The sequence below is a fragment of the Tauraco erythrolophus genome, chromosome 9, assembly GCF_009769465.1.
Source record: "Tauraco erythrolophus isolate bTauEry1 chromosome 9, bTauEry1.pri, whole genome shotgun sequence".
Taxonomy (NCBI): Eukaryota; Metazoa; Chordata; class Aves; order Musophagiformes; family Musophagidae; genus Tauraco; species Tauraco erythrolophus.
In genome coordinates, this window is record NC_141473.1 from 33,807,001 (window position 1) to 33,824,263 (window position 17,263).

Here is a 17,263-nt window from a genome sequence, read left to right on the forward strand (position 1 = left end):
TAAGGCAAAGCCCACCCCAGAAAAAAACCAAACAAATCCCCCCTCCCAAAACCCAATTTTTTTAAAAAATAGTTGGTTCTATGTGTTTTTGATTAAACTACTTCTGTTAGAGGGTTTAATTTTTAATGAATATTTAGCTAAGTGACAATCATTTAATAATAAAGACTTTTGCACTTACAAAGATAAAGATAAATAAGATTATTTGAAAACTTGGACCAAGAGAAAATAAAAAAACACTCACAAGCGACTGTTACAAATAAGTAAGGCAATAAGGGCGACACTGTTTTGTAGTCTGGTATCTTCAAAGGAATTCTCCATGGATAAAATTAGATTGCACCTTATCATCAAGCTGCGTTGGAGAAAAGCTCAGCCTAAACTGACATACCATGCTCAAAGGAAAAACAATACCAAAGGAAAAGAACCAAGTATCCATGCACAATTTTAAAAATTTCTATTTCCAGAAAATCATACAGTGGCAAGAATATTTTCAAAAGTCTGAATCTATTGTATATCTCTGGGGGTCCCGTGACTTCCATTTTCCAAGTTTTTAAAATGAAATAGAAATTATTGTCCTGAAAACTAAGATTTTCAATTAATTTTCCAGATTTAAAATATTTCATTTTGGTATTTCTCAGCTTTCAAATCTTTGAGCATTTCTGGAAAGGAGTTTCTGATGCACTCTTCTAGTTATAACTAATTTTTAGTGATTTAGTAAACATACTTTTGATCCATTAGTGATTCATTTTTTATATTGCTGACTTCGCAAGAGAAGCAAAAGATTCCATACATACATCATTATACATACAGAGGAATGTTATGCAATAAACCAATTTAGCATTTCATATTTTGCAAAAACATAGGACTTTTTAAAATGAGCATTATTTCCTTCATGGAATCAGTTCAGATCAAGCAACCATAATTTAATAAATATTAGAAAGCACATACTGAAATATCTTTTTTCTTTGGTAGCAAAATCTTGGAATTAAGACAAGTGAAAATTCATCAGATTAAAAACCTATCTCAATGCAGTACATTTGACTATTAACATATCTGCTATTTTTTTTCCCTTCCTGGTTGCCTTATTTGATTTAGAATGACTTTTTACAGCAAGAAATGAAAAGTGTTATTCTAAAAAGAACATAGAACACTTTCAAGGATGGACCTTGCATCTTTCTGTCATCTTGAAATTATGACTGCAGGACCAGCTGGGACAATTAGGTGCTACAGAGAAGGTATCAACATGGCAATAAATGCAGATCAGAAAATGCTCCAAGCACTGAGTCACCCTGGAATTTTCCCTGATATCCCACCCAGGGCTGGCTCCAACGCGTAGATAAACTGTTGTTCTTGCTTTATGGTCGCCCTCCACATTACTCACTATTTTTAACGAAAGCACAGAGAACCTTTATATCATGCACACAGCTTCCATGTTTGAGCACTTAACCTGAAAGATTACCAGTTATGACTAAGAACACATCTATTTTTAGAACTGTTTCTAGTTAAAGTCATTTTTTATTTTAGAAATGGCAAGAGATGGTTTAAATTGCCGAAAAGCCAATAACTCAGGATTCATTAGCATACTTCACAGACAGAACATTTTATTGGTCTTTAATACTATATTTAAAAGACTAGTTTGGTATAAGCTGGCAAGAATCACTGCTGAAGCACATTTTACTTTGTTCATAAAGTGTGAAATTAAAACTTTTACCTCTGTGGCAAGGCTTTGACTGGCACCATTGTCAAGAAGAAACTTAACAACCTCCAGGTGGTTTTCTTGGGCTGCCATATACAGTGGAGTGAAACCATTCTGAAATAGGAAAACAAGCATGTGAACACTCCACAAACATTTCAAACATAACACAGACCTTCCAAACTTGCGTAGATTAGGAGGAAAGCAAATAAACTGTGTGCTCACATACCAGTTAATGGCATGATCTCCCTTGACTTAAGTGAAGATAGGAGAAAGGTCATATTATTTAAAAGGACACAGTGGAATCTTTCAGCTGACCAGATACAATTCCCACAGCTAAGTGAGAAAACTTCCTTTTACATCTGTTGTGAAGTCAAACTAAAAACCAGTCTGGACAGATGAGTACATCTGGTACAGATGAGTTATGACTCCTGATCAATGGCTCTTCAGAACACTTTCCAATATTTTCTCTTCTTTCCATTAGCTTTGACTTCTTTTTCACTTGTGCCAGTTGCTTATGCCTTTTGTCTCCTCAAAGAGCTGCCTTCTGAGCATAGCCTGCTTGTGGTCACTGAGCGACTTCATATTTCAGGCACCAGGAGATCTGAGGATGATTGGTTCTCAGTAGTTTGAGACAGCGGTTTATCAATGCTTCTGACCACATTACACCACTTCTCAAATTATGCTTCAGTGAGTGATCTCAATCAATGCAATACAAGTACTAGAAGCTGCAGAGCTTAACTCATTCTTTGGCAAGTGCCTTCCTCTTACAGGCAGTGCTTTTGTCTTTGCCTTAACTGTATACAGGTCACAGCCTTTCAGGAACTCAATTTTTGGGGACTAACATTAAGGCAATGTATTTTTCCCCTATTGTTCTATAAATTTCTGAAATTCACAGCTTTGACATCACTCACAAAACCAAAACAGCAAAATGAAGTCATGAAACCTGTCCTGGCATCAAGATACCTCTAAATGAATTTCTAGCAGTTGCTGATTTGCACCTGAAATTGCTTGGCATTCATATAGCACTGCGTGTCCCTCAGTCCAACAGAATTGTGAACTAGTGGTAAATATATTTTACTGTAACAACTTAAACCATCCATATACTACTGACTGAGCAGTTTGGTACTGCTGAAGCAACCAAAGCATCATCAGCAGTAAGAACAACAATCCCATTCTGCTTTGTTCTGCCATGATCTATGTTTTTACCCTTCATATTCCAGCATTACTCTATCAGACATACCACTGCTAGTTTGCCTGATCCCTTTCCTTATGGTACCAGCATGGGTGATGACCCCAATAAACATTTTGGCCAGGAGGTCACTGAGGTTTCAGTGGACTCTGTTAGGGCCCTGTCTTTCTTCTCATTATAATCCAGATCTCATCCCATTGGGATTTCTGTGAACCTCAGACTTCTCTTAAGCAAGCTTCACACAGATTCAGTTGCAATGGGAGCGGCAGCTTCCCTCTTCAACTGATCCCTCCTCTAAGATCCCCCAGACCTCTTGCACTACCACGCGCCACTTCTGGTGATTAATCTAGAGCATGGGCGGGACAAGGAAGAAAGGAAATTCAAAGTAAAATAGGAGATAAGAGCTAGTTAAAGATAACAGGTAAAACAGAAGGGAGATTTCATCTGGCTTAAATAACAGAAAAGTGCAGAAAGTGCTTCTATATGACTGGGTTTGACTGACAGTATCAGCACTCATGTTTGCAGTGTGGTCAGGGCAGACATTTCATCAGAATGGAAGGTGCAGGGGGAGCAGCTCAGCAATTCAGCTACAACAGTTACCAAGGACACTGACCTAGATTTTGTAGGAAACCATTGGAGCCAAACAGAGATGAGATGAGAAGAGTTTGGCCATATATTTGCATCTAAGAAAAAACATCAACATTTTGGGCTCTGGAGAGGTGAAGGGAAATGGTAACTGGAGACCTAGAGTAGTGAATTTCGGCTGAGTTACAGTAGCCATGATGAGAACAGCTGAGAGACATCTGACTGTCACAGCAACGGGGCAGAGTTGCAGGGCACACATCCAACACAGAGCACGCAGGAGAGCACAGGTGACCCGAGGCCGAGCATGCAGGCTTCACTGGCAGCAGAGACAAATAGGAGGTCAGAAGAAAGGACAACTGAAGAGGAAATGGCATGAACTGGATGTTTGATCCGAGAGGAACTTTACCATCAACAAGACACTGAGCAGCTGTGAAGCCACATGTTTACAAGGCTTGCACAGGCTGCAAGGTCTGTTGCTGTTCCAGTATTTTGATAATTTGGTCTCTATTCCGGAAAGCATCGCTACCAGCATAAAGCAGGTGCTGAAGTCTTACTGGAGCAAAAACCTAAAGCCAGCAACACGTTAATGCACTCTCCAGAACCAAGGTCTAACAGTTTAGGTACCATACAGCCAAAATTCCGCTTAATGAAAAAAAAAGAAGCCAGAAAGCACTTGCTAAGGTACCTAATATGCCATGTTACAGGCTGTTGTTACAGTGAACAGCAGAGTCTGGCATTTTTCCCTATCATTTCATGTCATACTCAATATCTATTTACTAACTCTGCTGGAAACAAAGATTTTTATTTTTTTTTTCGTTTCAAACATTTGCATTTAGAAAGGAAGCAGGAAACACTTCCTAATTATTAGTTTCAGAAAATAATTAATGGGCAAAAATTCTCAGAACCAAGTATTATCAGCATTTGGAGGCAGAGCAGAACCTTTTCTCCTACGTGAAATTATTGTAGAGTTTTCAGCATCTTTCCCCTTTACTTTTTCTTCTCTCTTTAAAAAGGAGCTGAAATTTCCAGAGAGCCACAAGCCTGAGGAAAACATTCTGTCTTACTTGACTTACTTTTTTTTTTTTTTTAAGGACAGGACAAGTTGGTTAAAGAAGGCCTTACATCTCTAACACTGGTGCTGTCAGGAGAGTAGAGCTGTTACCTTCAAGGGAAGAAGGGATAAAGCCAAATTCACAGAAAACAGAGTCAGCATCAAGAAGAAAAACGAAACGCAAAAATCAGTAGCAGTCTCTCTGTGGCTACACCAAATTCAGCAGAACTTTATTCTGAGCTGTAGGAAGGCTCAAGTGATACCCAGTACCACAGACAAAGCTGGTCCAGGGGCAGTTCGGTAACAGGGAGCTCCAGGGACCTCCCAAAAAGACTAATCCCAACTAGGGTGTCTTAATGCCAGGTACTGGCATGGAACTGCTAAGATATGTGTCTCGCAAGGAAAGATGTCAAAGGCATCCATAATGGAGTGGGGAAAAAAAAAGTAGTTTTCATACGTTAGCAAAATAAGGGTAACACGTGGTAAAACCTTAGGGTGTATGGCCAATGCAGTTATATAAGATGTTTACAATCTCAGGTTACTTTTAGTTTCAGGGCTGAATACACAAGTTCTCAAACACAAGCAGAAAAGATCCTTTCAAAACCATCTTAATTTCTTTAACAGGAAAAACACTGGAAATATTTCTGCTTTGTTTTACTTCTTAACAGTCATGGAAAATTTTATTTAAAGCTACTTTTTGTTGTTCTTGTTGTTCTCTTCAAATTCAAATTATATGGTGCCTGGAACCAAATATTTCTGTATCTAGCTAGCATAAAAGAGTAAGAAAGGGGAACTGAGAAGCCTATTTTCTTTGTCCAGGTGAAGGAAACATGAAATACACATCACAAATACTAACATTCTTGAAATAGATTCTATGAAACTCCAGATTATTTGAGAAATCAATAAAAAAAAGTTAAAATGTACATTTTTAAATTTCCCTTTTTAACAAACATTTTCTATCATGCTCACAACTTTATCTTATAGAAGAATAGCAATACTGAGCCAAATCAGAAGACTATCTCTTGATCTGATCCCTTCTCTGACATTGCTTGTCAGCCAGCCCCTGAGCAAGGAGAACAGGAATGGGGCAGGCATGCAGCGACACCTCCTATGGCACAGCCACCTGGCTTTGACAATCTGTGGTTTATGCATTTTTTTCAGCCAGAGTTTTTCCTGTTTCATTTTACCGCTTTGCTCTGAACACCAGCACTATTTTCCCTTATTTCAAATTTTCTATAATTGACCTAAATATTTGTTCAAAGGACTTGACCAAACTTAAAAGCTCTGCATATGCTTGCAGTAGCATCTTGTACAAGGAAAGGGGATGAGACACTGAATTATGTGAAACAAGATCCCTTTAATTTGAATAAACTCTCTCCCACTCTCCTGTTCTATCAGTATCACTTCTGACTCTGTTACAATTAGCAGCTCCTAGGACACTGGAGGGCAGATGTAAAGCTGAAGGGTACATGCACTGCTGTGCTGCCTGTTACACAACCACTTCCAGCATCCTGCAAACACCCCTGGATGTGCCTCCAACTTTCTTCATCTCCAGGGATGTGTGACTGTGTGGCTTCTGGACAGCTTAAAACAGATTTTTTTTTTTTTTTTTTTTTAATGTTTTCTCTGTTCATGAACAAAGTGGGCAACTCCGAGTTAATCCCAAGTGATGGTTGACATCCCATTGTGGGAAAAGACCTGAACACAACCTGGGACTTCACTGTGCTGTCATGCCTATGAGGGAGGACGAGACTTGATATATCCATGATGCCTTTTGGTACACTCTGACTGCCTGGTGAAGGGTAGAGCAGAATGGGGAGAGCCGGAAGCATTTAAAGTTTTAGCTGTATGTTGAGTTACATGGTGGGAATGAACTCAGCACTAGACTCAGTAAAATACCTGCTTCAGTAATAAAATGGCAGCTGTGTGTTTAAACTTTATCCTTGCACCTCTTGTCAGTAACCTACCTGTGTGGAAAGGCCAAAAAAGAATGTTTTTTTTTTTTAATGTTAGCAGGATTACATTCATCTTACTGACTCTGTCAAACCCTTTCAAAAGGCAGCACTAACACAATGAGATCTAACAAATACACTTACTAATGTTATAGTTTATAAGGCGAGAACAAATTTTTTGATGGTACCGAACGGAGAAATATTACTTCACCTGAGACTGTGCATTGACATTGGCCCGATTTGTAACCAATACTTTGACTACTTCTGCTTGTCCAGCGAGGGATGCTATGTGCAATGCTGTGTTTCCTTTCTGAAATGAGACAGTGATATTTAAAATGAGTACAAAACCTGACCTTGGATACATGACAATACTGTCAAGAACATGTTCCACTTAAAATATAGTATTTCTTGCAATAAAATACTCTTACTAAGTACTTCTAATGGATAAGTTATTCTAGAAGACATTGACAGAAACCAAGACAGGAATCTACAATTTGTTCAGTAAATCTCATCTCATCCCTAGTAACCTGTAACAGTTACTATAATCTAAAGTTTCTATTAAACAATTATTGAGACCACTCCACCAGCGGACAATTACTGCTGCAGAAAATGTCTGTAATCAGTTGGCCAGCACCTTGTGCCCATGCCATCAGTGTGAAAAAGAGAAAAATTAGATAGGCCTCACTGACCTTTGTCGCTGCATCCACACTGGCACCTCGCTGTATCAGTTCAGAGACAACTTCTACGTGGCCTTCTTTGGACGCAAGATGGAGAGCATTCAACCCATTCTGATTAAAAAAAAAAAAAAATACAAACAAGGAAAAAAAGAAAAGCAATGGGAAAGATTGGCAAAGGTTTTCCAGTATAGTAAACATATCAGGAAACAAATCATTATATCCCAAGTGAGAGGACTGCTTCCAAAACTACTCTCATATAAACTTTACAATAACTAGATTGTAAGGAGAGAGTATGAATTAAATCAGGATATACTAGCTCTGAGGTCTCAAGTTCTGTGTGCTGTCCCATGATCTGATGTAACACAAATGGAATGAAAGATAACATTAAACAGCAGAACATTCTGCAAGTGGAAGTGAAATGGTGTCTTGGTAAGGGGTAAAAAAAAGTTTTAGTTGAATAAAATACGTAAACATGGCTCATCAAAAAACACACAAGTTGTCATTGACATGGAGTGCAAATATAAAGAGAGATTCGATAAATTTATCGAATAAATTCGATATTTATCCAGCAAATTTGATCAAAATATTCTTCAACCTGATTTGAAATGTTGATGTCCACTCCACTTTTTAAGTAGTCGAGAGCCTTTTCCAAGTTGCCAGCTCGAGCAGCTCTCAGGTAACTTGCATTTGTGTCAGACTACAAGACAAGAGGAAAAGTCTCATTAGAAATTACAGCACAGTATAAAAATATATTCCCTTGGCAAAGAAGTTACTAATGATACAACATATTGTACATACATTTAACTAGACACGAAAGGATTCCAAACTGCCTTATCAAATACGGGTCAAATCCTGCCCTCCCTGCTTATGCAAACTGCCTCTAGTGTAAATGGGCTGCCCGCCTGACTAGGCAGCACCAGATTTGACTTTATACATAAACGTGAATTATGCAGTGCTGTCTAACATGCAAGGCTGGTAGCCAGGGACACATCTGGTACCCAGCATGGAAGATAAACATGGTAAGGCTTGGGATGGGACTCCATGAAAATCACTCTACTCTTTCCAGAAGTGCTATGCCACCTTTAATGTCCAAGCTGAACAGACCAGATCAGTACTGTGAGAGCTCACATGACAAATTTCAAAAAATCTAAAATACTCAAAGTTGAAGGACTGGACTACTGGAATGAAAAAGCATTGTTCTTTACAAATTAAAATACTTTACAATCTAATGTCTGATTACATTTTATTTTCCCCATTCTTCCTTATTTTATGGCACATTTTATTTACAATATCTGTCCACTTTCAGTGAAGTAGCCAGAAATCCCTAGGTACAGCGCCGTAATCTAAACTGCATTTTACTTTTTCTCAGATCTTGCTTTAAAGATAGCTGTGCAAATTTGCTTTATGACGACTTCAGCTTGAACATAAGGATGGCAGAAAGGATGGCTAAATCATGAAAGAGATCACTGGAAGTAATTCCCATCCCCAGAGGGTTTTAACAACAAGTTATGCAAATATCCACCAAGGACGGTTTAGATAATGCTGATCCTGCCTTGGAGCGAATAGAATGAACTGAGTTAGTTTTCAAGTGGGACAAATCATATAATCTTTGATTTTATCTGTGCCATGGCTTGCCCTGGCATCTTGGGCAGTCAACACATTTTTTTTACACCTTCTTCTCCATTGGTATAACAGGAATTGTCTTTTTTTTTTTCCCCTCACTATCATTTCATCATAGGCTTACATCACCACAACTTTAGGTGCTTTATGATCCTTTAAAGTTCTAAAAAAAGTGCAATAATTAGATTAAAAGAAAAAATTGAAGGCAATAACTGCTGAGAAAAATACAAACCATCGCGGTACCAAAGCTCAGTTACTTATCCAGTGCTCAAATAATGTTATTTTTTTCCCATTCCCCATTTTCTGGATTTGCTATAGTTTTTGTTCCCCTCCTGTCAACGCAGCCACTGCAAACTGGATGTTCAGTTCAAGCATTGCTTCAAGCCCATCTGAAGTCACCTTCACATGCGGGATGAAGCAATCTTGGGCATAATGACAGCAAAATGGTAAGTGGGTATGAAGGCTGCTTTCTTCTTTGTACCAGTGCAAACTACAGGACTAGTACTTTCAATACAATAAGCTTTCTCTTCCAAAGAGACAATCATTACTTATGGATTCTTCATTTTCTCCTGAGTTCACACACGATGTTCCACTTTGTGAAGGTAAGTTACTAGCTTCCAACCTTCCCTGCTCTTAATCGTTATTTTCCAAGCACACCACGCTGATCATTACAAATCAAATTCTGAGATGTGCTTCCAACAAAACAACCCCCAAATACAAATGTTTAATTAGGCTCTATCAAAACCAAGGTGCTGCTACAAACTACATGGTCACAACTGTGAAGACTATGGGGAAAAATAGCTGCCCTCAGAGGTGCGGTGAAACATTTTCATTTGGAAGATCATCTGAACTGTGCAATGCAGATTGTTACAGGAGACAGGTCATATTCTCAGTGCTTAGCAACAGCAGCCACTGGGGTAAAAAAACAGGTCAGCATTTTATCCGCATTACCAAAGGTATGAGGGAGGACTTAATAGACTGGGAGCCTTTTTTTGTCACAGCGTAATGGCATGTCTGTTTGGCACAGTCAGCAGGTGGACAATAATGAACATCAGCTGTTTACAGCTGCTTCTGGGTGGGGAAGGGATGCACTATGGAAAATCAGTTCCCGCCAGTCGCATTAATGCACACCAGACGAGAAACACTGCTCATACTCAGAAACATTTAAACCTTCCTATTTGCTCAAACAAAATGGAGGCAGGGGAAGGCAGAAGCAGTGATAAATAGCTGATATTCACATCAATAGCTAACTGCTGTTTCACTGCAGACAGAGAGCAATGCCTGTGTCTTTTAAGGCCTTCTCTTGGAAGCACTTGCTCGCTTACAGGAGGAAGGACAAAGGTTAGGTCACACTTCCAGCCTGGGGACGTATAAAAATGTTCCCAAGCAAGCTAGCTCAGGTGCTGCTAAGTGATGTGCAAATCTATTCCTGAAATCCCTCAAGGAAACAGTATGCCCTCTTTTGCTAGTCACCACTCAGAACTCACTCCTTTTGCCCAAACTGTCCAGAAACATGACTGACACCAGCAGCCAGGCTGCCACCCGAGCGGTGGGGTGCCGGGCACAGTGCCACACTCACCCGTCAGCCTGGATGGGGACAGGCTCCCAGCATGAGGGGCACCGTACAGAAAAAGCAGCGCCAACACGTGCAGGCACTACAACAACAACTAGGAAGCACCCAGAGAAGCTGCCGTTTAACAGCATGCCAGGATAACATACACTCTCCCACACTTTAACTGATCTGAGTTGGCACTTCCAGTTTCCATCTTACTGGTTTCCAGTTACGTGAGCATGATATGAGCTGGGAGTGCATGAAACTGCGTGAGCTGCCTTACCAGCCAGGGTGTAACACATCCCTGGGCACTGAGAATGGGGAAAACATTTTTTTTCTGACCTTGGCTAAAGCTCCCAAGCCCTCAGACACAGGTAACTCACCTCAGGCTGGTTAACTCACCCTTTCTGGGCCACCACGCACAGAAATTTTGAGATTGCACAGAGAAATAACAGTTTGGAGCTGTACAATTGCACAAGAAGTTCAACGGGGCTTCTGGGATTCTCTCCACCCATTATGTCTCTGCCACAAGCAGAAACAACCAATAACATCAGAGAGAAAAGAGAACCAACATCTTTGGAAACCAAAAGCATTTCCAGCCTCCCTAAAAGCAGCATTGCCAGCTTCCACTTCCCCTATAACTAAGGCATTGCTTCAGACCTGCTCAGACAGAGAATAGACTTACTAGTTTTTTCTACCTTGCAAAATGCCTTGAATACTCTTGCCTTTAAGGGTATTCAAGGTATTCACTTCCAAAGCCCAGGAAGAACCAAGGAACGCTATTCAACTTTTACAAAAGCTAAGCATAGAGCTCTGTAAAAATAGATCAAAAATGTCAAACCAAAACTTCCACATTTCTGGACCTAAGATTTTCTGAACTTCACATTTATATTTTAAGCCTAAATTCAAATTGTTTTTTAAATACCTAAACAGAAGAGAAAAATGTCATTTCTAATTGGTACTGTTTTGTTTAAAACAAAGCCTCTTGGAGTCCCTGATAGAGCCTGTAATTGCCTCTGTATTGCACAGACAGGAGCAGCATCAGAGCCTAGGCTCAAATCACTGGAGGATTTAAAAGATCAAACAAGCGTAACAACAATGTTAATAATTATTTATCTGCATTGCCATCATGCCTGGAAGCTCATGTCAAAGACTGATCAAGGACCTGTTATATTAAATGCCTTAAAAACACAGCAGGGGAAAAAAGGATTTTAGGTTACCAGCCATCACTCAGGACACTCGCGCAGGTAAGTGCTTCCTCTGTGGGTATCTGTTCTCCATGTACCCACTTCCACCTTCCACCCAACCTGCCGTCTGAAAGACAAACCCCACACTGACAGCACGTCTACAGGATGTTCCCTTAACACACCTAATAAAAATTTTCTCCAATACTAATTACTTAAACCTCAATATTCCTGAAAGAGGCATTCTGTGTGCTAATAGATTGCTAATCTATCCAGATATTTGTTGTTTTGTTTGTTGGGTGTTTTTTTTTGTAATCAATCCCAACATGAAATAGAGACGAAAATTGGCTTTTGATTCTCCACTGCCCTGACAAACATCAAGAGAACAATAGGCATGGGACATACATCAAAGCACCCTGAATCTTAGATGTTCTTGCAGTCAGCCACAAAGATCGCAGCCCTTCCTGCGCATTTGCACAGGATCCCTGTTGTCAGGCAGTGTCCCAGAAGCCTTTCCCAGCTCCCTCTTGTGCTCCCTGGGGATGTTGCCTCTTCAATCTCTATATCCAGACTCAAATTAAAAATCAAGATTCTTACAAGTGTTTCAATTCTTGGAGAGAGAGACCTCAGATCCTGTGCACAGTGTTTAGTTCTGGAACGGCTATTCAGACAATGTTTACTAAACAGCGGATTCATGAGAGTACCAGTATTGACGCGTGCATAACATCAAGCTTTTTCTTCACAGACAGCATGACTTCTGCCCCCTCTCACCACACTTTCTTGGAAGAAAAAGGGACTATTTCTAGTTTTAAGAAATGCATAAATGCAGATGGTTGGCTAATGAATGCAGTTTTTATGCAATGTGTATTTCTTTTAAATTTGTGTATTTCCCTTTAATGTGCTATGCTATAAAAATTCAATTCTCTAATGTGCAGCAGGCTGATGAGCTTGCAGCCTGCGAGCTGCATGCAGCCCACAACAGGTTTTCCAGTCTGAAGCTCATTTCAACAGCCTTCATCCCAGAGACATCTCTGGAAAGGTCTGAAGCCGAACAAGCCATGCTGGTAGCAGTACTCTATTTCCCAACTCTTCTTTACCCTAAGGGTCCTCTATATCAGCACCATGATGGACAGCACAATCAGTGATGTGCAGGGGTAAGACCTGAGAACTATTTCGCCACTTTGAGGAAAAGCTACGTGGGTTAAAAACATTTCTGTTGCAGGCAAAACTCCTGAGTCACTAGGATATTGTCTTAAGCCTCTGTTTTAAAACGGAAAATGCTGATGCTCACGCTAGCAAATACACATTTGCTATCCTTTTCTCCAAGAGCTCCCAGTGAAGTAAGAGACTATTTAGCATGAGTAAAGACAAAAGCTATTAGGAAACTTGCACTGACTGTCAACCCAAGGTCCTGCCTTGCTTTTCCATGGGACTAGAAAGGGTTCTCAGAAAACAGAGAACATGTATTATTTAGTGAACCCTCAAAAGTGCAAAGCCATTATTTTCAACATGCACAGGCCCCCTCCCATACTGATGGTATTTCTATTACACTCATCTCTCTTTCCTTTGTGTTCTGCTTACAGTGGCTTCTTTTTCAGATTAAAAATCCAGTCTTTTTTCCACATTGGGAGCAGGGTTTTGTTTTTCACTCCATCTTTAACAGTAGCTGTTGTGAAGGGAAACCCCCAGCAGGTTCCCATTGTGCTGGAGCAGGATGCATTCTGGCTTGAGTCCCAACAAAAAGATGCTAACCATGCCTAACATTTGTTGTGGGGGGAGCCAATGACCTCATTTTAAGGGACGAACTTATGTTACTTCCATTTGGAAATGCGGTCAACAAAACTAGTCTTGCAGCAGCATGAGATCACCTGAGGAAACAGATGATAATGTTTTTGCTTATTTTGATAAGGATGGGCTTAGTGCAACCAATGGTTTTTTGGGGGGTTTGTTTGTTTGTTGTGGGTTTTTTTGTTGTTTTGTTTTGGTTTTTTTTTCCCCAGTAAGGCTCAACTCTGACAGGCACTAAGCACTGCAGTGGAAACTGGAGGTCCTTGGCATTTCTTAGAATTTGCTCCTATGTTAATTTAGAATTTTCCTCCAAGCAAATACGTTACACTCACTTGGTAAGGGATGAAATTTTGTTTCCAATAAACTATACCGGCCAGTTAACAGCAATGTCGGAACCATGTGAAATAAACTAGCCATATCATTTTCTTGGGAAGACTCTTCATTCATCTTCATTCAAGTGGCTGCATCTTTTGTTATCTCCCTGCTACCTCATAACTAAATTTGTATTAAAAAGTTTCACTTACATCACCTTTATAAGGAAGGTGGCTGGTTGCTCCGGATGAGAAGATGATCTTTGTGCAAACAACTATGGCTGTACTCATGCTTTACATACCATACTATCATACATGTTTTCTTCTGATAAGAATGTGACATCCTGGAGCCAACTGCTATCTGCAGTTCTGCTGTTAATTGTCCTTCAGAGAGATGCTTTTCGGATCATAGCCCTAAACACAGCCACCGGGCAATAGGAAAAGCTTTGTTCCTGCTGCCTGACAATTCAAAGGAAACATCTTTCTGCTAGGCAAGGCCAGTTCTTTTGATTGCAGAATGAAAAATTATTTAATTATTGGTCAAAAACCAGACAAATTACTCTGTTTGCCCTATCATGCAACTTAATCATCAACTTTTTTTGATCATATTATTGCATTGTGCGTGATAAAGTAGCCAAAAAATTATACTATTTGGAATGTCCCCATAACTATCCCTATTCCAACTATAACTATGATGTGTTTTCCACAAGTTAAACTACACTGCTTTCAGGCTGCTCTCTTCTTGGTCATACCAATGGAGACTAAACCACCTTATATTTCTGCAACAATTGCATGTGAATCTATAATCAACTGGTTTTGTAACAACTGAGGCTCTATTCCCATACAGTAGTCAATCTTAACATAGAGAAGATAAAATATTTCCTGAAAATCACACATTTAAGCAGTTCAAAACAGAGTGGAAAACACATCTTAGATTCAGCTCCTCCTTTCTAGAAATACTTGACCCAAACCAGGAAAACATCCAAGCAAACAAATAAGCCTCTTTCCTTGCTAGACCACAAGATGAGGCAAGACTCTTGTGCAGGTTTAGTATTTACCATTTTCAAGATCGCTTGCACCACTCTACATGCTACAGTCTGTCTTGGCTGAATCTGAATCTGTGCTCAGTGTTACCACTGAAAATGAACCACCTGTATTGGAGTGGAAGATGGCTGAAAAGGACCCACAGCCTAAGATCTTAAGGCTGGCACATATGAGAACATTTCACAGCTTCCAGTACAAGAGGTGTTGATCACTGCCTTTGACAGCATCAGGTCTAGAGCAAGTTGTTTGCTTGCAATGACATCTCCTGTGAAGCTATGATGCAGCTTTCTTACTGTGTAAGTTGCTTAGACTTTACTCATGCAGTCTTCTTCAGCAGACTATAAACCTAGTCAATCCTGTGACTTACGATGCAAATAATCCAGCCCTGAGTGTCTTTAAACACCCGAATGACTGCTTCCTAAGAAAGTTCAAGCACAAGATACAAACTAAAAGTAGCCGTTGTTTTGATGTTCTACAAAGAGCAAGGAGGGTTGTGATTTCCAAGGCGTGAAAGACACAGAGTAGATGGGAAACCCTTGCCTAACATCCACATGTAACATGTATAGCATGTTGAACATAGCATTCAAGTCGAAAATGCCCCTAAAGCTGTCATCTCCATGTTACTTACTTGTCACCACAGATATTCAACAAACAGAGAACAATTTAACTGCAATTCTAACAGAATTAACATCCAACAACCAAACAGAAAACACCTGAGCCGCGATCAAACCCGTCCCACAGGGACAATGTTCCGACAGGAGGCGAGGGTCTACATTACTTCCAATACTGTTTGCGATTTTGCACAGATGAGGTTTTGAGACTTTGAAACACAAGTTTGATGTGTCAGCTTCAACTGAAGAAATATGAAAACAATTACTAGTATGAATGTGTTAAATTAGTAACACTAAAAGCAAGATCTTAATTTCCCAGGACTATAAAATCAATGTACATCTGCACAACACACAATCTAAGTATGCATGATCAACAAATCGCAAGAATTATTTTAATAGGAAAGTAAGATTCCTTTAATACTGACTGTTCAGCTAGTCAACTGCCCTATATGAAAGACAAACTTGAACAACAAGGGAAATTGGGACACACTCTGTTCAAGATCTTAAAACCAGCAAAATCACTGGTTTCACCAGTGAATCACTATACTCTGCTAGAAGTGCAGAGTCAGGCAAAGGACCAGGCCCTTTGTGACCAACTCACACGTGTAATCAAGGAAAAGAATCTAATACAGTTAAAGGAAAAAGATTTGAGCATCTGAAGTTCAAGATTCATTCTCCAGGCTGAGAGCCCCAACTACTAGAAGTTTATTTCAAACTCTGGGAAGAAACTCTTGAGCCTGTAATGACTCATCTCTCACTCTTTAGTTTTCCCATCATACAATTGCAAGTGAAAAATAAATCACTGGCTTTCATAACTGCTACCACAGTCACAAAGAACTAGAGAAGGGTTGGATGTGCTTCGAGGGTTTCTTCTTATGTTTATATTCACCTGAAGATAATGATTCTCTTATATGTCAAGCTAGATGAGATGCCATTGATCTCCTCCCTGCTATTTTTCTCTCAGAACCTGACTACCCAATGAGCATGGAGATAATTTCAGCACATCTCAGGCTCAAATTTAAAGTCATTTCCATGCTAAAGTCACATTCTTCAGATTACTGCATGAATTATGTCAGTCGGTCCACCTCCTGTTTGTGTGCATCTGATTTTAGAATTGGTATCCAGAAAGAACAGGAAAAAATTCAGCTACCCTCTTCAAAACTTTTTAAAAAGTATATTTATTTGTCTATTCCAGATGGGAAAAAAATTGGTATAAACCTAAATCTGATAATATTGCTGGTTTTAGGGAGAGAGATTTTATTCACTCAAAACAAGCTTACTACAAAAATATTACGTAAATATGCTTCAATCAGATGTGGTGAAGTGGAAGTTAGAGTAATAGACTGGAGCAAACCGCATGTCAGTGGAAGCATAATGCACAGAAATATTCCCTAGAAATATAGTAAACAAGCTATAGGAACTATAGACAAGCTACATAATTCTCTTCTGTAGCGAGAAAACATATTAAGAGCTTTCAGTACAGTGAATTCAGAATTTTCCTGATCTCTTTCTGCATTTCTACTTTATGTCTGCTTTTGAATGCATCTCTCATTCAAAACCAAAATAATTCTGCCTTGGAAGTTTGAACATCATTAATCGAAAGATTGTTTGATGATAAACAGTTAAGCCACTTTTGCATTGGCAAAAATATATACAGAAACACACCATTTTACACTGCAAGTATTGCAAATCCCACACGTAATTGAAGTTTACACTTTTGTAAGCTTAAGAGGCATTGAATGGCTAGTTTTAAGGTTACCTACTAGAGTTTTAAATTTTTTGACACATTGTTCAGAATTCTTACAGGAATTACAAATCTTTATCAGTTTATAAGTGCCAATGCATAGGTCTCCGTAGCAGGGATTATGACCTCTGTCAGAAGCAAAGAACCTCTTCCAATTTACACACCCGAATACCTTGTTGAAGAGAATCTCTGGCTGGAAAAGCCAATGTAGTTCATGTGACTGATAAAGACTCTGAACGGTCAGTGGAAATCATCTGAAGAG

General features: G+C 39.5%; 1 protein-coding gene across 1 annotated transcript in view; it reads right to left on the minus strand.

The window, feature by feature from the left end:
- The window catches only part of ANK3 (ankyrin 3), a 203,057-nt gene that overhangs the window by 136,403 nt on the left and 49,391 nt on the right, over window positions 1-17,263 (minus strand). Inside the window, 4 exon segments of the mRNA XM_086616892.1 lie at window positions 1,709-1,807; window positions 6,682-6,780; window positions 7,160-7,258; window positions 7,743-7,844. Of these exon segments, the coding sequence (XP_086473018.1) occupies window positions 1,709-1,807; window positions 6,682-6,780; window positions 7,160-7,258; window positions 7,743-7,844 (399 nt within the window).